A 21,242-nucleotide genomic window follows, 5' to 3' on the forward strand; every position below is an offset into this window, starting at 1 on the left:
GCCAACAGAGCTAATGCAATCCTGGGATGCATAGACAGGGGAATCTCAAGTAAGAGAAAAGAGGTTATTTTATCTCTGTATTTGACACTGGTGCAACTGTTGCTGGAATACTGTGTCCAATTCTGATGCTCACAGTTTAAGAAGGATGTTGATAAATTGGAGAAGACTCAGAGAAAAGCCACAAGACTGATTAAAGGATTAGAAAACATGCCTTATAGTAAGTGAGCTCTTTGAATCTATCTATTTTGCTTAACAAAGAGAAGGTTAAGGGTTGACTTGGTTATAATCTCTAATTACCTTCCTGGGGAACAAATATTTAATAATGGGCTCTTCAATCTAGCAGAGAAAGATATAGCACAATCCAGTGGCTAGAAGTGGAAGGGAAATTCAGACTGGAAAACAAGTTTTTAACAGTGAGAGTAATTAACCATTGGAACAGTTTACAAAGGGTTATGGTGGATTCTCCATCGCTGACAATTTTTAAATCCAGGTTGGATGTTTTCTAAGGGACATGCGCTGGGAATTATTGTGCGGATGTTCTATGGTCTATATTACAGAGGAGGTAAGATTACAGTATCACAATGGTCCCTTCTGGCCTTAGAATCTATGAATTTCAGTTAGATAGCTTTGGCTTATTCCAATTCATTTCTTACTTTTTGTGAGCTTTGTTGCATGTAAACTGAGCCCCTGCCTGGGGGGAGATACCCTTCAGTCCCCTAGCCCTCCTGTTCTTCAGCATTCACAGCAAGACCTGAAATGAAGGCCTAGCTCCATAAAGGGACATTTAGGTGCCTAGAAAAAAAAAGTCACTGAAATACTAAAGGGATTCACAAAGCCTGAGTTAGGCACCTAAGCTCTGTATGATATGCCTGAGGAGAAAGGCATCTAGAGTCAGATTTTTAAAAAAAATATTTATACACCTAATAGGATTTTCAAAGGCATCTAGGGACCTAACACCCATTGACATGAATGAGTTGTAGGCACCTAGATGCTTTTGAAAATTCCACCAGGCGCCTAAATGCCTTTACAAATCTAGCCCCTAAAAACATCACCCACAAAAGGCAGCATGCTAGGTAGGGTGCTGCCTAAGCTAACCACTGAGGAAAGGAGTATGTCCTAAATCCCACTCTCCTGACCAAGTTCAACTCCTAAATTCGGGCTGTAGGGAGGTGCCTGTTTCATCTCATAATCCACAGCCAGGGCCCTTCCCCTGGAGAGGAACAGTTTAGGCAACTGAGTTATTTCTTATGAACAGCCAAAGGAAACAGGACCTACCTTTAGCCTAGTGGTTAGTGAGCTTGCCCAGGATGTGTGAGTTTTCAGTTCTTCATTCTGCCTGACGAAGAGACTTGATGAAGTTTTTCTCTCCTCTCAGGTGAGTGCCCTAGCCACTAGATTATAGATTAATTCTCACTTGCTGGCCCAATTAATTGTCAATTAATTAAGTAAAGTGGAACAGCTTCCACAAAAGATATTGAGAGAGGCCTCTATCAAAATGCCCCCATAGTGTAGTGGTTAAGGCACTCACCTCAGAGACCCCAGTTCCACTCTTCTTGTAGAAAATGGAGGTGCCTACAAAAGCTTTATAGCAAAAGTTTAGGTGTAAAGTAAGTTTAAGTGCCTGCCGACTTAGGCAGCAGCTATGGGGAGGTGAGTTTGTGGATCACAATGGTATCAAACTGAGATTTAGGCATCTAAATCCCTTTGTGGATCCGGCCTTAAAATAATCCACAGGCAGCAGCTCAGAGAGTAACTTTTGTACCTTGTTTAGAATTCTTCATGCACTGTTTTTTCCTTACTTGTTAAATCGTGAATGTATGTTTTAAAATTATCTATTAACTGAAATTGCCTTGTGTACAACTGTAGTATCCTAGTCTTCTCTCCTGTTAAGATGAGGTTTGCTGACCAGTTAACCTCACACAGTGAGTTAGTTCAGCTTGTGTTTTTTAGAGTCACCAAATTGGCCTATTTTCTACATTAGGGCTTATTTTCAAATACTATAGCAAACAATGGCTTTGTTACTTGGCAACTGAACAAGTGCACTGCAGTGACTGGTTGTGCATCTCTGAAAGCTGCATTGATGAACAACAACTCTCGTAAACGAAGATTAATGTTAATGATCAAAGTTAAGCTTATACTATTTATCAAAAGCTTATGCATGGCTTGACTTTTCTTCTCCTCAGCTCCCTTGCATCTTAAAATTGAAATATAGTGTATACACAAGGCTCCAGATTTGTTATGATTTAGCTGCCAGGCTTTTTCCCCTCTAATCATATTACACTTACAGTATTTAAGGCTGAGATTGTGCCCATTGTCAGATGATTTTCATTTTTCAGTATGAAAATTAAAATATCAACTAAGACTAATTAGAGAAATGAATTACATAGGATAGATAAAGGTCAGGTGAGCTTACAATATGCATACTTAAAGGCAAAACCTAGCTCAATTTCCTTGTTACTATCCTTTTAATACAAAGTGAATTGTAGCACTTTCTGTTTTTTTAAAGAAAAACTGAATTTACATGTATGCATTTTTGGGTGACTTTTCAACACTGATTCACCCAGGAGACAGGCAGGAGTGTTGGGCAAATTAAGGCAACATAAGATTAAAATAAGAACAAAATACTTTATACATATAAATAAAATGTCCCTAGTTTGAACCATGGAGAAGCAAAGAAATCAGGTGGACTCTCTTCTTTGTTTTACCAACTTGGATTTTAAAAAATATATGATCTGATAATCCTATATACACACAACCATCCAATAGCACTGAATGAGTCCTAGTTTCACTAGGAGGGTGGTTTTTCACTAGAAGGGTGGTGAAGCACTGGAATGGGTTACCTAGAGAGGTGGCGGAATCTCCATCTTTAGAGGTTTTTAAGCTGAGGCTTGACAAAGCCCTGGCTGGGATGATATAGCTGATGTTAGTCCTGCTTTGAGCAGGGGGTTGGACTAGATGACCTCCCGAGGTCCCTTCCAACTCTAATATTCTATGATTCTATGATAGTTGTCTGAACTCATCATTCACTGATTGTTGTTTTCAGGGCTGCCAATAATCTACACTGATAAACGCCAATTATACATCCCTTCCACAGGATACGCTCTTTGTCGACATTTTTTGTGTAACTGGTATTAAATCAAATGTATGCAGGAAGTTGTTTAGAAAATAGAGGCCCCCAAATATGTAACTTGTGGACTTGCCAATAAAAGCAGCAATAGCAGCCAAGATGCTTTTTCATTAAGAAGATGAGCTGTTCTAAAATAGTCATTTAAATATCACTTTCTGTTTCAGATGCAGACACAGCCCCAGCAAAGTCACCTGTGTCCCTAAAGACTGAAAAATCAGCTGAACCAGCTGGGATGAAACAGGAACAGGGTCAACAGCCCAACAATGGTAAAGATGATAATGCTGAGTAAGTAATTACTATAAAACACCATGGATTTTTCTTCTTGACATCTGATAACTTTGCACTGCTATGTCATCTATTTAGGCTTGGCAGAATTTTATTTTAATTTTTAATTTTACTTTTGATAGATTGGATGTTTCTTTAAGCATTTATTTTTATCAGTTTAAATGGTCACAGTTGCACGAAAGCATGGCTTTAAAGCAATTTTCTATTTTTATTTATATTTCATAGTTGTTGGAAATTATGAGGAAAGAGTCAGCCAATTATTTAATGACAGAAGACATTGAGATTCAAAATAATTAAAGCTTTATAACCATTAAAATACAGATTGTATATTTTAAACATGATGTTGACAAAGTAAATAACCTTAAATCAAACCAATAAGTTCTCAAGCAGCATTTTTCCTCTCTGTAAATTACAAATATCAATGGAAATATTTTTGTTGGTTTGTGCGTGTGTGTGTACAGTGAAATTGATGTTTGCTGATACAAATCTAACCCTTCCAAGCCTGTTTATATTACAATTCTCTATTCAGCCCTCAGATGCCATGGTAATGGCAATATATTACTGTTATTTCATGTAATTCGATGACAACCATCAGTATGCCACCACCAATTTCACCTGCACTCAGTAAGCTAATCTAGCTATTCCCAGCCACCTCACCCTAAATTCAAGCACTGATAAAAGGAATTTGCTCCTCCTGTCCCAAGTGAATTATTTTAGACCTCAGTTTCTCCTGTGCCACTGACACATTGGGCAGTCCAGTGCCTCCACTGATTACAGTCACTCCCAAATTGTGGTATTTCTTCCCAAGTGAAGCCAGCGCATTCAATAGCCTCCCTCCAATTCTTCCTTTGGCCTTCCTCACTTTCTCTTGCCTCCCTCAGATACCCAATTCAATGCTTGCTTGGCATGTCTCCCATATCTTTGATACAGAGTACATGTCCAAAATGTCTGAACATTCTCTTTTATGATATTTTCTAAAATATCCTGTCTGTGAGCATCCCTACTCTTACTTTTGCTATTCTGTCTTTCCCTGAAGTGTGTAGTATCTTTCTGAGCCATCTGTGATGGGCAGCCTCCAATCTCTTTTTGTTAGCCATTGTCATTGGCTAAGTCTCTGCTCTGTATTTTACTGAGCACACTACGATCACATAGTATAATCTGACCTTTAGTTTGGTGTGGAGACCTCTGTTTGACCAAATATTGTTCATCCTTCCACAAGTGGTGTTTGCTTTTCCTAATCTCATATGAAAATCTTTAATCACAGCCACCTTCAAATTTCACCAAACTCCTCAAATGAAGTTCTGCTATCTTTTAGATTTCTTTTCCATCCACGTACTCCTTTGCATCTGTTACCCAACCTGCTACCTTGATAATCTTGGTTTTCTTTCCATTTACTTTCGATCCAGTTTTGCTGCTTCCTGTTCCACTTCTGCAAACAGAGTCATTCCATTCCATAGCATGCTTAGTAAAGCAATGTTGTTGGCAAAGTCAAGGTCCAGTAACTCATCTCAGATAACCCATTGTATACTGTACACAGAGTGTCTGTGTGCTAGACATCCCTAGTTCAGGGGCACTGACCGCAGGAGCCTGTCTACAGCCCCACTCTGGCTTCCACCAGTCTTGATTACTTCTTGCAAGGTGACTTCAACACACTCCCAGTCCCAAATTTTCCCAAAACTATGTGTTCTGCAATGTCTGGCCCTCTCCTGGACTGTTCAGAAAAATAACGTGGTTATAATATTAGAAATATGAAAATATGGATCCTCAAAGACACAGACTGGGGGACGGGAGAGTAATACACTCTTCCCTTTAAAACACAGTTGTTTATGGTAACAATGTAATAAGTTTATTAACAAAATATACATAGGATTAAGTGAGCTCAAGTACAAGGAATGAATATAAAGTTACAAGCAAAAAACAAAACAAATAAAACATTTCTAAAAGTCTAAAATTTACTCTAACAACATACAAACTTCATTCAAGATGATTTTCCTCACCAGTCATTCATCTTCAAGCTATGGCTGATTTTCCCTTCCTTCCACAGACGTACAAGATGCTGGCATCTCTGGTCTGGTGAAAGATGTTTGCCTAAACAGGTTTCTCAGTTATGTTCAGATCCAGAGACTTCAGCCCCTGCCCCCGCTTGGTTGAAAAACCCATCTTTCTCAGCTTGCAGGAGAAAGTGTGACAGATGCCAAAGATGGTTTCTGTCCTTGCTTATGTCTCCCAAAGTTCAATGACCGTACTTCAAGATGCAGGATCACTTCATGCTGTTCTTCACTTCCTGTGGACTTTCTATCCCTTTTTATGTAAATGGGGCTTCCATGGTTTCTGATTCCATCATGCTTAATTTGCATAGAAACAGGTAGATAGGAGAAGAATATCACAACTTTCTGGGCAAACTGTACTGCCTAATGTCAATGAGTATCCATAATTCCTTACATAATATTAATACATACATTTCACAACGATTTAATCACAGTGTGTCATTAGCTTTCGGAAAAGGCCTCATTGTATACACTTTTCTAATACAGTAACATTGTATAAAATCAGTTGATCACCACTTGATGTTCATTTCTCCCACCCCACCCCCATCTTTATAGAACAGTAAACCTTTTAAATGGATTCTTTAAAAAGTAAAACCCAAACCAAGCTTCTTTCTCCGGTTGGGTGTAGGTGCCATGCTGTCTTCCCCTCCCCCACCCACACTTGTTGGTGTGATGGGTCTGTTTATTGCTTATATGTAAATTGAGGTAAACATTCCCCTGTGTAACAACTCCCCCTGACACACCTGGTTTACACACACATCAGTTATAATTATAACTCTTAATACTCATTGTGTACTTACCTCACAGGAATGTTAATGATCAGTGATGTATTAGTTTTCATAGGATACCTCACAAGGCACGTATTGAACAAAGATTGCTACAGTAGCAAGGAAAGCGTGAATAGAGGTGTTCGTAGTGTCACACTGAGTAACATCGCCCTTCCTTGTCAATGCCATAATGATACCATCTTTCCAGAGATGCAGTTAGGATCGAAACGTGTGTTCAGGATAAGGTTGCAGAAGCAGTACCACAGAAGGCAGACTATAGACTAGCGAAAGACCTCTCAAGAAGAGCTAGAATGTCACAGGTGATGCCCTCAGAGACGCTCCTGGACAGATGTTGAAAATGCATGAAGAACAAGCCAGACCATGGAAAGAATATTTCTATTACATATTAAACTGTCCCGAGGACACAGTCGTGCCCAAGTTTGAGATAAATGCCAATGCTGAGTTATTTGCAGCGTTGCTAAGTTAGAAACAGAAATGCTAAAATATAGGAGAGGGACCAACAACCCCCAATGAAATTAAAGCAGCCATCAAAGGCCTCATGCAGTAAAGCTCCTGCAGTGGCTACAATTTCACCTCTCACCTTTAGTACCTCTGCTTGAATTCTGATTGAGCAGCTAATACAACCCCAGTGAATTGCCCCACTTTAGTAACAGAAATAGCCTGGAAATCCCTCTTTTCCTCAGTTATTTGTTGCATCATCCTTATGTCAGGTGCTTGAACCCTGCATACAGATGTAAAGGTTTTATTTTCCTGAATCGTGTTAATAGATAGACATTGACTCCAGCCAGGATATAAGAAGGGTTGGATGTGCTTGTCTGAGGAGAGAGAAAACAGGGGATTGGATAGCGCTTTCCTCCTCTAGGAACAACCAAGTTTGGGAGAAAGTTCAGGCTTTGGCTTACGTTTTGTTGTCATTTTTAAGTTAAAAATAAATGACACCCTTTGAAAAGGTGTGCACTCGGACTATATCCATTATGCATAGTCTTTCAGAGCAGAGTGGAAATTCCTCCTGCTTATATTTATCCATCAAACTTTATAACTATCCAGAGTACACAAAGAAACCAGCCATTCCCTGACATGCTATTGATAGAGAGGATTAACTATTTGCCATCTTTCACCAAGAGAGCTCTTAGTACAATGATCAGGAATAATGAGCAAAATAGTCATGCATACTCCTCCAGAAAAAATACTTTTGAGACAAATTACTCCCACTAGAATGACTGGAAATCTTATAAATAACTTGGCAATTTAAATGTGAATCAGCAGGTCAACAATGAAAACCCAGCTAATGCTCCTTCATTGTGCCATTGCTTTGTATGTTATTATGGGCCTGCTGTTCCATTTTGAGGTGTGTAACCCTGGCTAACATAATTGCAATATGCTTGTGAAACAATAAAGGCATATGGTGCTTAATTAACAGGAAAGAAAAGTCAGCCTGTAAAGGAGGGGAGGTTTAAAATACAGAAGAAGGGATAAAATAAGTAACAGCTGTTCTGATTCACTGGAATATATGTTTAAACTTTAGGAATTGCGCAGAAGATCTACCTGCTAAGTCTCTGATTTAACAAGAGACTTTATAAAAAAAAAGTGTAACCTTTTTGGTAAATATTTAAGTACATATGACAATTACCTACCAAATGCTACAATAAAATCTATAGGGCATGATTCTCATCTCACATTGGAGTTAGTTGGTGGAAAAACATTGTTGGTGCTTTTTGGGGGGAAGGTGTAAGTATTGTGCTTTGGGAGGCTGAGAAGTAGATAGGTTTGGGTTTGTTTGTTTGTTTTTGTTTTTTTTAACAACATATAAATCTGGGAAGCAAATCAGGCCCTTAATTTTTAAGGGTAGAGTGTAAATGTACACCTTTGTTAGGGTCTAATCCAGGACCCACTTAGGTGAACAGCAGTCTTTCCATTCATTTCACTGGGTATTGGATTAGACCATTGACGATTAAGACCACAATCCTACAAATACTGAGGTACATACATGACGTTATTCGCTTGCATAATTGCAATGAAGTCAATGAGACTATTCACTTGAGTAAAAGTACATGTATGCAGAAGAGCCTGCAGAAAGAGGGCCTAACAGGAGATTAATTATTTTTGGTAGATTTTTTTGTAACTCCTGTACATATGCCATATTTTGCCCACTATATTTTATTTTAAAGAGGTATTCTATATATTACCCACTAAGTCAAAGCCTAGTAAGGGGATGACTGCTCTTCTGCATGATCACAAGTACGCATGTTGGAATGGCCTGAAGTGGACATATTGTGGAGCAGATGCTACATTTCGTGTCTGTACAGGGTGATGCACACATGACCCCAGACAATCCGCATATAACCAGAGCTGCACTGTTATGGTTATAACATATCAATAGATGCTTGCATTAGAACTGTTTAATTTTTTAAAAAATTATTGTTAATAGAGCACTGACCGTGCATTCAATGCTGTACAAAAATCAGGGGGGGGGGGGAAATTTCCCCAAGTAGCTTACATCCTAAGGACTCGGTCCTGGAAACACTCATGAGCAGCCTAAGTCATGGGAGTAGTCCCACTGACGCCAACTGGACTACTCACAAGCGTAAGGACTGGGTCATGAGTGTATCCACCTTTCGATTCATGTATATTGAATTAGGAAGTGCTGCATCATGAGCCAAAAGCTATCTTCTTTGTGAATCTCTTTTGAAAGAACAACTCAATTTATTATCTCATCAGATGAATTACTTGCCTCCTGACAGTGACAGGGTTCACCCCTAAAGATTATCATGGATGCTGTTTGTCCATTAGCAAGAAAAATGGCCTGTTTTGGGCTTTCCGTGTCATAAATACATTATAATGGACAGTAACAAACAGTAGACAGACATAGTTCTGGATTGCCTACTAACCTACTAACCTCCAAGCATTGTGTCTAATACATTATGTCCATACATACACAGCAAAGATTTCATCTAATCTTTGCTCCTTTTCCATTTTTTCTATGTAAAAATGTTGCAATTTGGTTTTAGCAATTTTAACTTGAATTTAGAACTTGTCTTTCTTTTTAAATATGCAACAATGACCTTAACATGATTTATAAAAACCACAACCACTGCAGAATACTTTTATAATTGACCACGCAAAGCAAGGTCCAGCACTCAGTGGTGTTTCTTCGTTTGTCTGTAATGCAATAACTTTGGAATGCTGCATCTGATCTATTTCAAGATTTTAGGGAATGTTCTAGGGATCAATGGGCACAACCGTACTGATTCTGATGCAAATTGGAACACCAGAAAATCCTGATTCTCAGCAAAATCAAGTCCTACAGACTGCCTGGTGCTGCATACAGAGGAATCTCTGTGAGGAGGAGATCAGAGACAACTGCCTTACTTGCTACATAGAGAGATTAGCTGAATCCTGGACTCCAACAATGAGAGAATCTTACAGGGAGGGTCGGTAGGGTTGCCACCTCTGTGGTACAAAAAAGCAGGGCCTGAGGAAGGGCAGTCTGGACCTGCAGGGGAGAGTGGGGCTCGGTGCCACTCACTCCTTCCACACTCTGAGTGTTCTACCATTGACACCACAGAACATGAGTGGAGAGCACTGAAACATCAACGGCCCTGCTTTCCCTGCCAAGTCATCGATGGGCATCCACAGCCCCACCCCACCGCAAGCCAAGCCTGAAAAAAAGCCTTTTTCCCCCTCCTCCCAGCCACAGACCCTTAAGTTTGCCACCTGTCCTGGTTTTCCCAGGATTGTCCATTTATTAAGTTGGTGTTCCAGGAAATCACTAAGTCATCCCAGGACATTACAAGTCCTGGGTTTCATTTCCGCCCATTCCCCTGACTCCAGCCTGCCTTTCCCTTGGGGTTTCCCCTCTGTATAAGGGGCCATCCTTCGTTTGGTCCCAAGAGTCTGTGCCCTGGGGGCCAGAGGGAGCACAGCCTGACTCAGAGTAGGGCATGGGGGGAGCGCTGCCTGCAGGGGCTCAAACCAAGGGTACCCTCCATTTCCTTTCTCCCCTTTCCTGTGTACAGAGTTGTTATAGGTTTGTTATTTGTATAATGGGACCACTTAGAAACACCAGTCAAGAGTCTTGTTGGCCTAGGTGCTATCCAGACAAATAAGGCAGTCCTGGCTCCAGGGAGCTCACAATCTACCTGTTGAACTGTACACAACAGGTGACAGAAAGACAAATATGTAAACAGAACTTTAGAAACTCTCTTTAGTTGTAGTCAGCTTCCTACTATTGTTCAATGATACCCTGAGAGGGGCAAACCTCAGAGCCTTTTTTTTTTTTTTTTTTTTTTAAGTCAGGTATCTCATCCCCTGAATTTAGAATCGTCAGGTATAGTGAAATGCCATTTCAAACACATTCCACCCTGGATTCAAGTTTTGCAAAAATCAAAATCTGTCTCGTAACATATTATAAAAAGCTTGGGCTTCAATCCTGCAAACAGTTCCATGCTGGCAGACCCCTTCGCTCATGCGCAGCCCCACCGCCACCAGTGCAGGTGGAGGTTCCCACCATGCACAGCAGCTTGCAGAACAGGGGCCTTGGTTTGTCTAATGCAAGATAGGACAAAACCAGAACCTTTAGTCTGAACTTTGATTGTTCAGGTAATATGGAAACGGTTTCCAAACCATCACTGGCTTGCCAAACGAAAACCCAACTGACATGGTTTTACAAATGCAAGCCTGGCCCCTTCTTAGCCCAACTCTAGCTGTATCTCAGCATTCTAACCAAAGCATCTGATGTCTTTGTGCGTGTTGGCAATAGTGGATTTTGTCTATACTGAATACATTAAATAAGTTATGAAGGCTGGTTAAAAGAGAAAAACATGGTTTGTTCACAAAAAAAATCCTACTATGTAGAAATGAACAAAGAAATATATGAGTATCATGACAGTTTAATGGTGTTTTTTAAAGTCTGTTACATTAAATAAGTATGTATGGCTATGGTTATTTAAATCCCATTAATGATGTGACTACAGTGGGGGCGTTCGGGAGGAGGGGGGAAATAAGGAAAATATTTGTGTGAAAACTTGCACAAAATTTGACACCAGTTTATTTTTCATGTTCTCACCCCCTTAAGAATCTGTCTGAGAAGTTTCAGGAACTGAAAATTATTCACACTGAAACACTCCAAAACATTAAATGCTACTTTTAAAAGCTGCTGTTAGAGTGACTTTTGAAAAAAGACTGAATAGTGCCCTTAAAAGCTACATTGTCTTGAAGAATTGGCAGAGAACCAAAGCCAGGAAAGCCCTGAGTTGTAATCCTAGCAATTTCTCCAAGGACTATATTTAACATTTAAATTCATATAGCACTTTACAACTATTTCATTAGTCCTCACTAATGTCTCATTATACAGATGGAGAAACTGAGACACAAAATTAAGTGACTTGTCCAGGGTTATGCAGAAAAATATTAACTCATTAAACTCTTCTTAATCAGGTAGTCCATTAGAAAAATCTTCCCTGCCTCTCCTGTAATGAACTACTAGCAAGGTAGTTTTAATAATCAGTACATGTCAGAAGTGGTGATAGCATCGTCTACATGCAAACTTGCACAGGTTCACCTAAAGAGGTGTGGTTTTAACTCAGTTTAGCTAAACGGATGCACAACCCTGTGAAGATACTTATTTCAGTTTAAGGGTAGCTTGCTTTATATGGATTCAGCTTATGTCTATTTCTTAGCAACTAAAGCTAAAATAAAACACTTACACCAAAGTAAGAGTAGCCACATGGAGCTTTGCACCAGTTTAACTAAAATTATTTTTAAACTGATTTAAATTAAGCCACTGCAACCTTCTGATTTAGATAACTGATTTGAGAAAATCAAAGGGCTCAACTGGTCAGCAGCTACATGACTGAGAAGTTATGGGGATTGCTTACCAGGAAGAAAATGTGTTTATTTTGGGTAATCCACCTAAGCATAGTTTACAGGGATGTGGAATTTATCAAGGGGAGTTCCCTGTTTCTCTTATTCCATTGCCTCCTGAGATAATTTGATTTTTGTTCCCCACAATCACCATGACCTAGATCTACAAGAGGATTTAGGGGCCTAAAATTGGAATTAGCTGCCCATGTTCAAAATTTAGGCACCACTGAGATCCTTAAAATCCCTGCTCAGCTGCTGCCTAACCCTGGAGGTTCCTACATTTACGCGATGTCCAAAGTTTCACTGTGGAAGCTCCACGTACATAAGTTTCTGCCTCTGGACATGAGTATTTCTGCCTCAGGCAGGCACCCATCTCATGCCCGGACCCCAGCACAATCCGCAGGCCCAGTGAAGACAGGCGGTTCTCCACCTAGCTCATCTGCAGGGCCCACTACACAAAACAGCCAGGAGAGAAGGACTCCTTTACAACCTTTATCCCAGCAGTTAGGGCATTCACCTGAGGTGTGGTAGATCCCATTTAATTTCACCCTCTGCTTGATGAGGAGCAGAAATCTGAACATCGGTTTTCCTACCACTCAGGTGAGTGCGCTAATCACTGGGCTATGGTGTCCCTCTTGCTTGCTTTAATTATTTATACAAAGGGGAACAACTTCAAAAGGAGAGATTGAGAGAGTATCGCAGAGAACAGAGGCAAGGGTGCTCTCCTGGGAGGTGGGAAACATCCCTTCTCATTCAGAAGAGCGGGGAATTGAACTCAAGTGCCCTAACCACTGGGCTGAAGATTATCAAGGAGGTCTCTTCCTCCAACTACCAAAGAGGAGGGAGATTTAGGACACTCGCCTCTCCCCAGCAGCTGCTGTTGGCTAGGGTAGGAGGCTCCCTGCCTAGCATCCTTGCCTTTGTGGATTCCGTTCTTGAGTGCCTGTGTTTCTCTGTGCATTGTATAGGGATCCTACGTACCTAACCTAGGATTCCACTCAATGGCTAGGCACCTAAAACTTGGGTATTGAAATGCCTAACTCTTTTGTAGATCTGGGCCTCTGAGCTGAGAATGACAACTCATTAGTAAAAAGGAGACAGAAAAGTACACTACCAAACAAACACTAATAGCCAACTGCTGCAATGTAGACTTGCACAATTAATCACCATCAGTACATGATTTATAGATTATACGCAATCATAGAATGGCCTCTCAGCTACTAATACATATTTAGCAATACCGAGGCACATAGACTTTTTGAACATATAACATTTACTTAATTATGGGGGATTTAAGGTCTCAAATGGTTGGTAATGAGATTGGCAACTTCTCATCTTTTTTTGGTTGATCAGATCAATTGAAAGTAATTAATATCTGACAGCTGTTCAGTGGCCTATGTGTAATGAGTTGGTCATTTTAGTCCAATTCCTAGCTGACAGATGTTTACATGACAAAGATCACCATCAAAATTGGCACTGATTGGTATGGTCCAGGACTGAATATTCCATGGAGTCTGAACTATTCTCTCGTCATTGTCGGTGATCCCCTAACAAGGAAGTGTGGGGGAACTTGCTCTGCTGTTGTTTTATCTATTCTGCAGAGAAGCATTCAGTATTAACTACTGTGCATCTGGCACTTTTCCTGAACGCTAATTTCACTACTGAAATATAAATACATTTAAACAGTGTTGCCAACTCCCATGATTTTATCACCAGTCTCAAAATACTTGGTGATTTTCTTAAAGCCCCAGATCCTGTTGTTGGGTGGGAATCTCAGCTTCTCTTTTTTAAAAAAGGAAATTTCTAGCCCTCATGGTTGCAGAAAAAAAGCTGTAAAATATGATCTAACTGCATTAAAAAAGCCTCAAAAACACAGCCGGCAAAAAGCACCCAAAATGTTTTATACTTTAAAGTCTCACTTCTAAGCAATTGTGGGCTTTTTGGGGCTCAACTCATGATTTGTGAAAAATTGGAGTTGCCAATTCTGGATATAATAGTTGAAGTACAATGGATTAATGAATTCTTGATATAACTGAATTCCTAATTCAGGTATGATGAATACCCCTGCGAACAGGGTTTGATTCCACATTTTCAGTGTGAATATTGAACTTATTTGTGTCTAAATCGGAATGCAAGAGGCACTTTTAAACTTTGAAAAATTGTGTTTCCACCCAGCTCCACCTTTTTCTGGCTATGTCACACTTTCTCCCCACACCCCTCAAAGGTTTGTTTAAAAACCAAAACCAAAAATTCAGAAGAGTGGCCTGGTGTCTCTTCCAGCTCCTGTTTGAATCCAAAGGAAGAAAGAAGCCTGCTTCCCTCCCCTATATCCATAGTCTCCCCAGTTTTGAAATGGCTGTAGTAATGTTAGTCTTCCATGCTCCATAGCCTCTCCAGTACAGTTTTCTAAAGCATTGGTCCTAGCTGTATCTAGTGCTCGAATTGGAAGAGAAACATAGTGCCCGTCCTTTGCAAAACCTTTCCTCCTGCTCTGTCTTATCCAACAAGCAGTGAGAGCTTGCTGTGTTGCATAACCTAGAGGCTTTCCCTCCTTCTCAATACAGTAGCACCAGATTGCGTTTTTAAAAAAATAATTAAAAGTCTAAGCATACTGTTCCCTCCTGGGGGAGGAATAAAGAGAAAAGTTGACTTGACTAATATTAGTCATCATCTTTATTTTTAAGTTTGGAAGGCACTTGTGTGATATCTGCATCATGGTGATGGTGTGGTATAAGAACCTTTAAAACTCACCCAGCACTGCTAAAGATAATATTTAGTTCACAGTATATGAGAAGTCAAAATGGAGCCTGGGGCCTTTGCCTCCAGCAACCCTAACATATCCCAGTGCAGGCCTTCCCAAGCAACAACACCCCAGATCAGGATGGAAAGCCCACACTGTGTTGAAATAGTCTCACCATGGTCCCACTCCAGCATCTCAGCCAATAAGAGATAGTGATGTATGGGAGATGTAATCCAATCAGCGGCAGAGCCTATAGAGGAGAATGAGGACATGAGGGACCCAAAACCACAATTTCCATGATGCAAAACTCCCACTGTCTTCAGTGACAACAGAGTTAGGCCAAGCTGAATGCTTTTGAAAAACCCTACTCCCATTTTAAAAAACGGTTACAGACTGGCTAACTTCTGCCTATAGCTGTTTCTGGCTAATTACTACAGTACTAAAATCCCTGGACAGAGGAAAGCTTTCTCATATGTTTTAAGGTCCTGTCCAACTATTTTTCATTTCTTTCCTTAAACATATAGGGAAGAAAAATTCCAAACATCTTTCTTAGCACTTATATTCTCCCTACATAGACCTTTCAGGGACTTTCACTTTTAGTCACTAAAGTTGATTTATCGCAGTGGATAAATTGTGTAGTTGTAAGTCAAATAGAAAAATACTGATGTACCGTTTGTACCAAAATGGATTAAACTAACAGGAGTTAGAACTGAGACATACAGACCTGGAGCCTTAACATTCCATCTGTATTGCAGAAAGCAGTGGTCTATGTTATTTAATGGAACTCACCCTGCAGGACAGGATGGTAGCAAGCTTACAATTGAAAGAATAACACAAATTGCTTTTCAGTGAATCCTCTAAATGCAGTAAAAGCACAACAATTTAATTGCACAGTCTGTGAAAAACTGTGGGGTTTGTTTATTTGTTTTTTTCCCCCCCCCATTTCTTGGTATTGTTTTATACTAAACTTTGGTCATAAATATAATCTAGGTGTATAAATGGTTGATAATTCTTATTTTAGACTCCATAAGATAGCTAGAGTGCTATAGTTCCTCATATTATGGTGCTGATTTACTTCTTTAATTATAAGTTTTCTGTATAAAGTCTTTCATTGATCTAACATTTTGCAAGATATCAGCATAAAGGACAGTAAAACAAAGATAGATACCATTATGTGAAAAAAGAATTATGAACTTTGCTGAAAAATATTCCATTCTTCTATTAATCTGTCAGGTTTATTGTTTAAAAACCCTCACCAACAAAAAAAAAAAAATCTAATCTTGTTAGTGATATTATGTTAAAAATATGTAAATCACTCAGTTCATATACTGCAACACTCTTGCTAAATCTAAAGACATTTACTTACAATGCTTATTTTAAATTAGTTAAATGCAAACTGATGATTCCTTTATAAGTAATGCATATAGTCACACCTCTAGTCACAGGTTGCCTGACATTTTTCATTATAGGACATGGTTTTATAGCTTCAAACTTTAGCAATTTGGGCTGAACAAGTTTCTATGCCAGCTGTCTAACTCAGGCTGAATTATTTTAGAAATTTTTCAGCAAATACACTCGAGCCATTTCTCAGAACAAAGTTACCAAAAAAAAATAAACATTGTTTTTCCCACATTGGTTATACAAAATTTTTGTTGAAAAGATGTAGCTCCTCAATGCTTCGAAGCAGGAACTTGGAATTTGACAGATGTGGCCTTTGTGTCAGGGGTGTATGAGTGCCTTTTGCTGTCCTTATGAAAACTTGCCCAAATCTGGCCAAGTTATGAGCCTCTGAAAATCTCAGTTTACATATGCTTTTTTAAAAAAGGAGAGAGAGAGAAAGAGAGAGAGACTTGTTAGTGTTGGCCGCTAAACTCTCTGAAGATTCTGTCTGCACTGAGCATGCATCAGCCCAGAGCTGCAGGGCCTGAAGCAGGACTTTCCCTCCAATAGTTCCTCCCGGCAGCCAAGGATGCTACAGGACCAAACGCAGGAGGAGGCAAACTGACTCTCCTGTGTTCTCAGTGCTTCCCATGCTGGCACTCAGGAGGAGAAGAGGAACCTGTCTGACTGGAGAGGTGAAGAGGGAGACTGGGATGAAGAACCAGGGTGGTAGGAAGAGAGATGGAAAAGGCTGGGCTGGGGAACCTGAGGGAGGAAATTGAGATGAGGGGGTTGGGAGGAGGACCTGGGGGGGGGGGGGGGGGGGGGGGGGGTGTGTGTGTGTGTGTGTGTGTGGGGGTGTGTGTGTGTGTGTGTGTGTGTGTGTGTGTGTGTGTGTGTGTGTGTGTGTGTAAGGGGAGACAATGAGACAAGGAGGTGAGGAGGAACTGCCTCATTCAGTGCACAGGCTGCTCCTGCTCTAGGAATGAATCAAGGCTCTGTAATGAAGGACACCGCTGATTGTTGCACTCCCGCCTCATTTGTTGTGGAACTTGGAATGCGTGTCGTAAATGTGACAAGGATTTAGGCAGTTGAATGCTGCCCTGGAAGAGCTCTGCCACACAGTTACTGTGTTACACAGAGTTACCGTGTCATGCTGGGAAAGTCACTTAAACCAGTCTTTTCATAGATGACACAATGAAGGGTTCTCACCTCTTGAGAATCTCATGCTGTGTGTGGTAGTGCAGTCCTTTTCCTGCTCCTGGCACTCCCTGTCAGTTGTCGATTTCACTTGGTGGGTCTTCAGTGGCTTGGCCATCCGACTGGGTCACACAATCAAAATGAACCCCTTCTGGGGTAGCAAAGAGTACAACAAAACTGTATCTGTCCTCATCAGGCTCTTCAGCCCCAAGCTGTTGGTCCTTTGAATTCAGCCCTTCACTTGGGCTTCCAAACAAGCCTTGTCCCCCTTTTCAGGTTTACACCACTTTGCTGGTGGTTTGGGGGTAGGGAACCCAGGCCTGCCCCCTACTCCATGTTCCAACCCAGGGAGTCTACAAACAGCAGCCATGCACCACTCACTTCAATTCTTTGCTGCTACTTCATTGGGCCTCTTCCCACCTGGACCCTTTATCTTCACCCTTTAGGGTTAAAGTTCTCAGTGCCTCTCACTCCCAGCTAAAGCAAATGCAGCGAGAACCAAACTCTGGCTATCCCTTGAGTGCCACTGGCCGGTGGGGTGGGGTGGGGTGGTGGAGGGCATAGGGCACCCTCCCTTCCTCTCTCCGTTACCCTGGTCCCAGCAAGGAACTGAACTGCTAATGCCCTGAAGCTCCTTTTACCTGAGCCTGCTGGGCTCTGACTGGCTGCTTCCATGATGCCTCTAGACAGGCCTGGAGGACCCACCTTCATTGCTCCTTTTCTGTGGCTGGTTGTAGTAGGACCGTGGGGCCTCCTGTAGGGAGCCATAAAGGCCAGGTACACCCCATCACAGAGGGCCACGGTATGTTCCTCTTTTTCTGGGCACCCAAAATGAGATCCCAGGAGGTTGGATTGACAGATGTTCTGAGCACTCACAGCTGCAACTGACGTCAATCAGAGCTGTGCTCTGAACATTTGAAGTGCTGTAGAACACTGAATTCTCTAAGAGGCACCCCAATTTAGTGTGCACTTTTAACATTAATGTTTCTATGCCTCAGTTTCCAATCTGTAAAATAGGAATAATAATACCATCTCACCTGACAGGGATGTTGTGACTATAAATTAATGTTTGTGAAGTGCTCAGATGCTACTGGGATGAGTGTCTGAGTGTGAAGATGTTCAAATAACCACAGCTACTATTGGTCTTGGCAATGTGTTGCTGGGTAGTAAACTTGAAAAGAAAAAAAAAAAAGCATAAAAACCAAAAATATAAGCAGATAAAACAAATGCTAATATAAAAAAAGAAAAAGAAGAGCAGTAGAAAGTAGGCCTGCCTTGACATGAGTAATTGGACATGTGTGAGATCTCTTTATTGGGAGACAGGATTAGGAAGGTAAATGGATCAGCAGGCTGTACTATCTAAGATAAGAAGGAACACCCAGGGAACCATTTACAATGGATAAGATAACAATGACTAAGATACGCCTGGAATGTAAGATGAAGTAAAGAGTACGTTGTGCATGGACATAGCATGCTCCACAGGGAGTGGTTACTAAAAAGTGATCAAGCTAACCCCAAAACGTCTAATGCAATGTAAGGTAAGTGCAATGGACTGTGTAAATGTATATAAAGAAAGAGGTTTGCTGTGTAACATTGGATGTGTGATACTGTCATATTCTGGGGAGCAGTCCAGACCAATGAGGGGCTGTGTGACTGCCTGCCCCACAACCTTTGGCACATCACAATGCTTTGCTTTGCTGTAGCCTCCAACCTGGGCCGCTCACAAACCACCAGTCATCATAGAATCATAGAATATTAGAGTTGGAAGGGACCTCAGGAGGTCATCTAGTCCAATCCCCTGCTCAAAGCAGGACTGACCTCAGCTAAATCATCCCAGCCACGGCTTTGTCAATCCGCAGCTTAAAAATCTCTAAGGATGGAGATTCCACCACCTCCCTAGGTAACCCATTCCAGTGCTTCACCACCCTCCTAGTGAAAAACTTTTTCCTAATATCCAACCTAGACCTCCCCCACTGCAACTTGATACCATTGCTCCTTGTCAAACCCTGAGTGTCGACATATAGCTGCAGTCCTGGTCCAGCAGCTCTGACCCCAGCAGCTTGTCAGCAACACACCAGTTACATTGTGGCTTCCACCAGCCTTAGTTATTACTTGCCATGTGGCACCAACACACTCCCATCCCTGAATTTTTCCCAAAACTACGTGTTCTGCACTGTCCAGCCCCTTCCTGAACAGATCAGATATTGGCAGTTCAGATATCCAGCAGTTCAGTTTAAGCATAGCGCTGGCTTGGTTTAGATTAAAAAATAAAACAAGTTTATTAACAACAGAGGATAAAGTTAGAAATGGTTACCAGCAAATAAAAGAGAAAGCATGCATTTACAAGTCTAAAACTTAACGTAGCAAGTTTTGGTTCAGGGCTTTGATTAAAATGGCCTTTCTCAGCCCCAGTCATCCAGCAAGATGGTGACTGACCCTTTCCTTGGTCAGGATCTCTCCCAGAGGCCCAAAGTTGCTGCTGCCTCTGTCTTAGGTGAAAGAGAGAACTTGGGGGTCCCTGCCCCTCTCTTTTATAGTCCTACTGGACCTTTGAAGTGAATTCTTCTGCGGGTTTCTCTTCAAAGTAAAATGTATTTTGTCATTCAAGAAGGTGACATGGAGTCTGGTGGTGAAGGAGGTTTGGTGAAATGCAAATATTTTGTCTCCTTCCCCTGCTGTCCTGAGGACCCTGTTTACTACTTACATTTAAATTGAGTAAACACACATTTTTTCATTTGGGATAGACCTGTTTAACAACTTTTGCCTAGGCAGGGCTGTGTGGTTTTGAACATGTGCTAATAACACCATACAGGGGGATCTCATAATTTTATTGATAAATTTACTACATGCTTTTCACCATGATATCATTGACTAGCAAGTTAATAGTTTTCAAATGATACTTCACATGGTTTATTTTGTACAAAGATTATTACAATAGTGTGTAGAGTGTGAATACAGGGGTGCTTAGTGTTACAGGCACGCCCTATACCCACCCCTGTGCTTGAATCTGATTAACTCAGCGTTGATTTGCTCTATGCCAAATAAAAGAATCTGTGTGATGAGACCAGAGTCAAACTGAATCATGAATGGTTGGGGTTGAATCACGGCTTCACAGGCAGTGTTAATTATGGCATCTCCTGACATATGAGGCTTGATTTTGCAATCTGAACTTGCTTTTAACATAGATTCTGTGTGTAATAATCACAGGTCTGTCTGGCAGCTCCTTCCATGATAGGCATAATGAATATTCTTCTCACTTTCTGTAACCTCTGGACTCAGTGAATTGTGACCTCTCTTATCTGACAGTAGTTTTGACCTTTGGAGTTGCAACTCAGTTCAGATGACTAGTGCCAGTAAATAAAGTTGAATCTCTTACCGACATTCCTGTGTGTCAGACCATTAATACACTCTGCACAATGCCTTACTTCTATTCCCCCCACTGCTTCTCTGCTCTTCACTGTCTTTTGTTCTCTGCTCCTCCTCCACCCCAGTCTGTGAAAGTTTATGCTCAGTAGTGGAATAGTGAGATCAAGGCAGCTTCTCCACTCCCACATAGTTTCTCTCCCTTTTCATTGCTCTGTGATGGTTCATTTTTGGGTGGCAGGTTTGTCTAATGTCTCCCCTAGTAGAATTGTAACAACGGAGGTGAATCAGTCGATCATCTCTCTCTTTTCTGGACTTTTCCTTTTCCAGCCCTACTTGCCTCCCAAATGAGAGTTTGGCATTTAAAAAAAAAAAAAAGGAGCCAGTTCTTCCTGTCTCTCTTTTTCTCTTCCTTCCTCATGGGATTTTAACATGAAAGATGACATCTC

At 41.0% G+C, this 21,242-nt stretch overlaps 1 protein-coding gene and 1 long non-coding RNA gene across 2 annotated transcripts in view; one reads left to right on the top strand and one right to left on the bottom strand.

Annotated features, from left to right (window-relative positions):
* The window catches only part of LOC137156785 (uncharacterized), a 115,846-nt gene extending 114,481 nt beyond the window's left edge, over positions 1-1,365 (bottom strand). Inside the window, exon 1 of the long non-coding RNA XR_010920889.1 lies at positions 1,276-1,365. This is a non-coding gene — a long non-coding RNA (uncharacterized lncRNA). The remainder of the gene's footprint in view (positions 1-1,275) is intronic.
* Positions 1,366-1,535: 170 nt separating this feature from the next.
* Positions 1,536-21,242, top strand: part of CNGB3 (cyclic nucleotide gated channel subunit beta 3) — an 87,284-nt gene continuing 67,577 nt past the window's right edge. The window contains exons 1-2 of the mRNA XM_067553513.1: positions 1,536-1,650; positions 3,292-3,412. Coding sequence (XP_067409614.1) covers positions 3,360-3,412 — 53 coding nt within the window. The 5' untranslated portion in view covers positions 1,536-1,650; positions 3,292-3,359. The remainder of the gene's footprint in view (positions 1,651-3,291; positions 3,413-21,242) is intronic.

Source organism: Emydura macquarii, unplaced genomic scaffold (genome assembly GCF_026122565.2).
Source record: "Emydura macquarii macquarii isolate MOO-44397 ecotype Brisbane River unplaced genomic scaffold, CSIRO-AGI_Emac_v2 contig_1477, whole genome shotgun sequence".
Lineage (NCBI taxonomy): Eukaryota > Metazoa > Chordata > Testudines > Chelidae > Emydura > Emydura macquarii.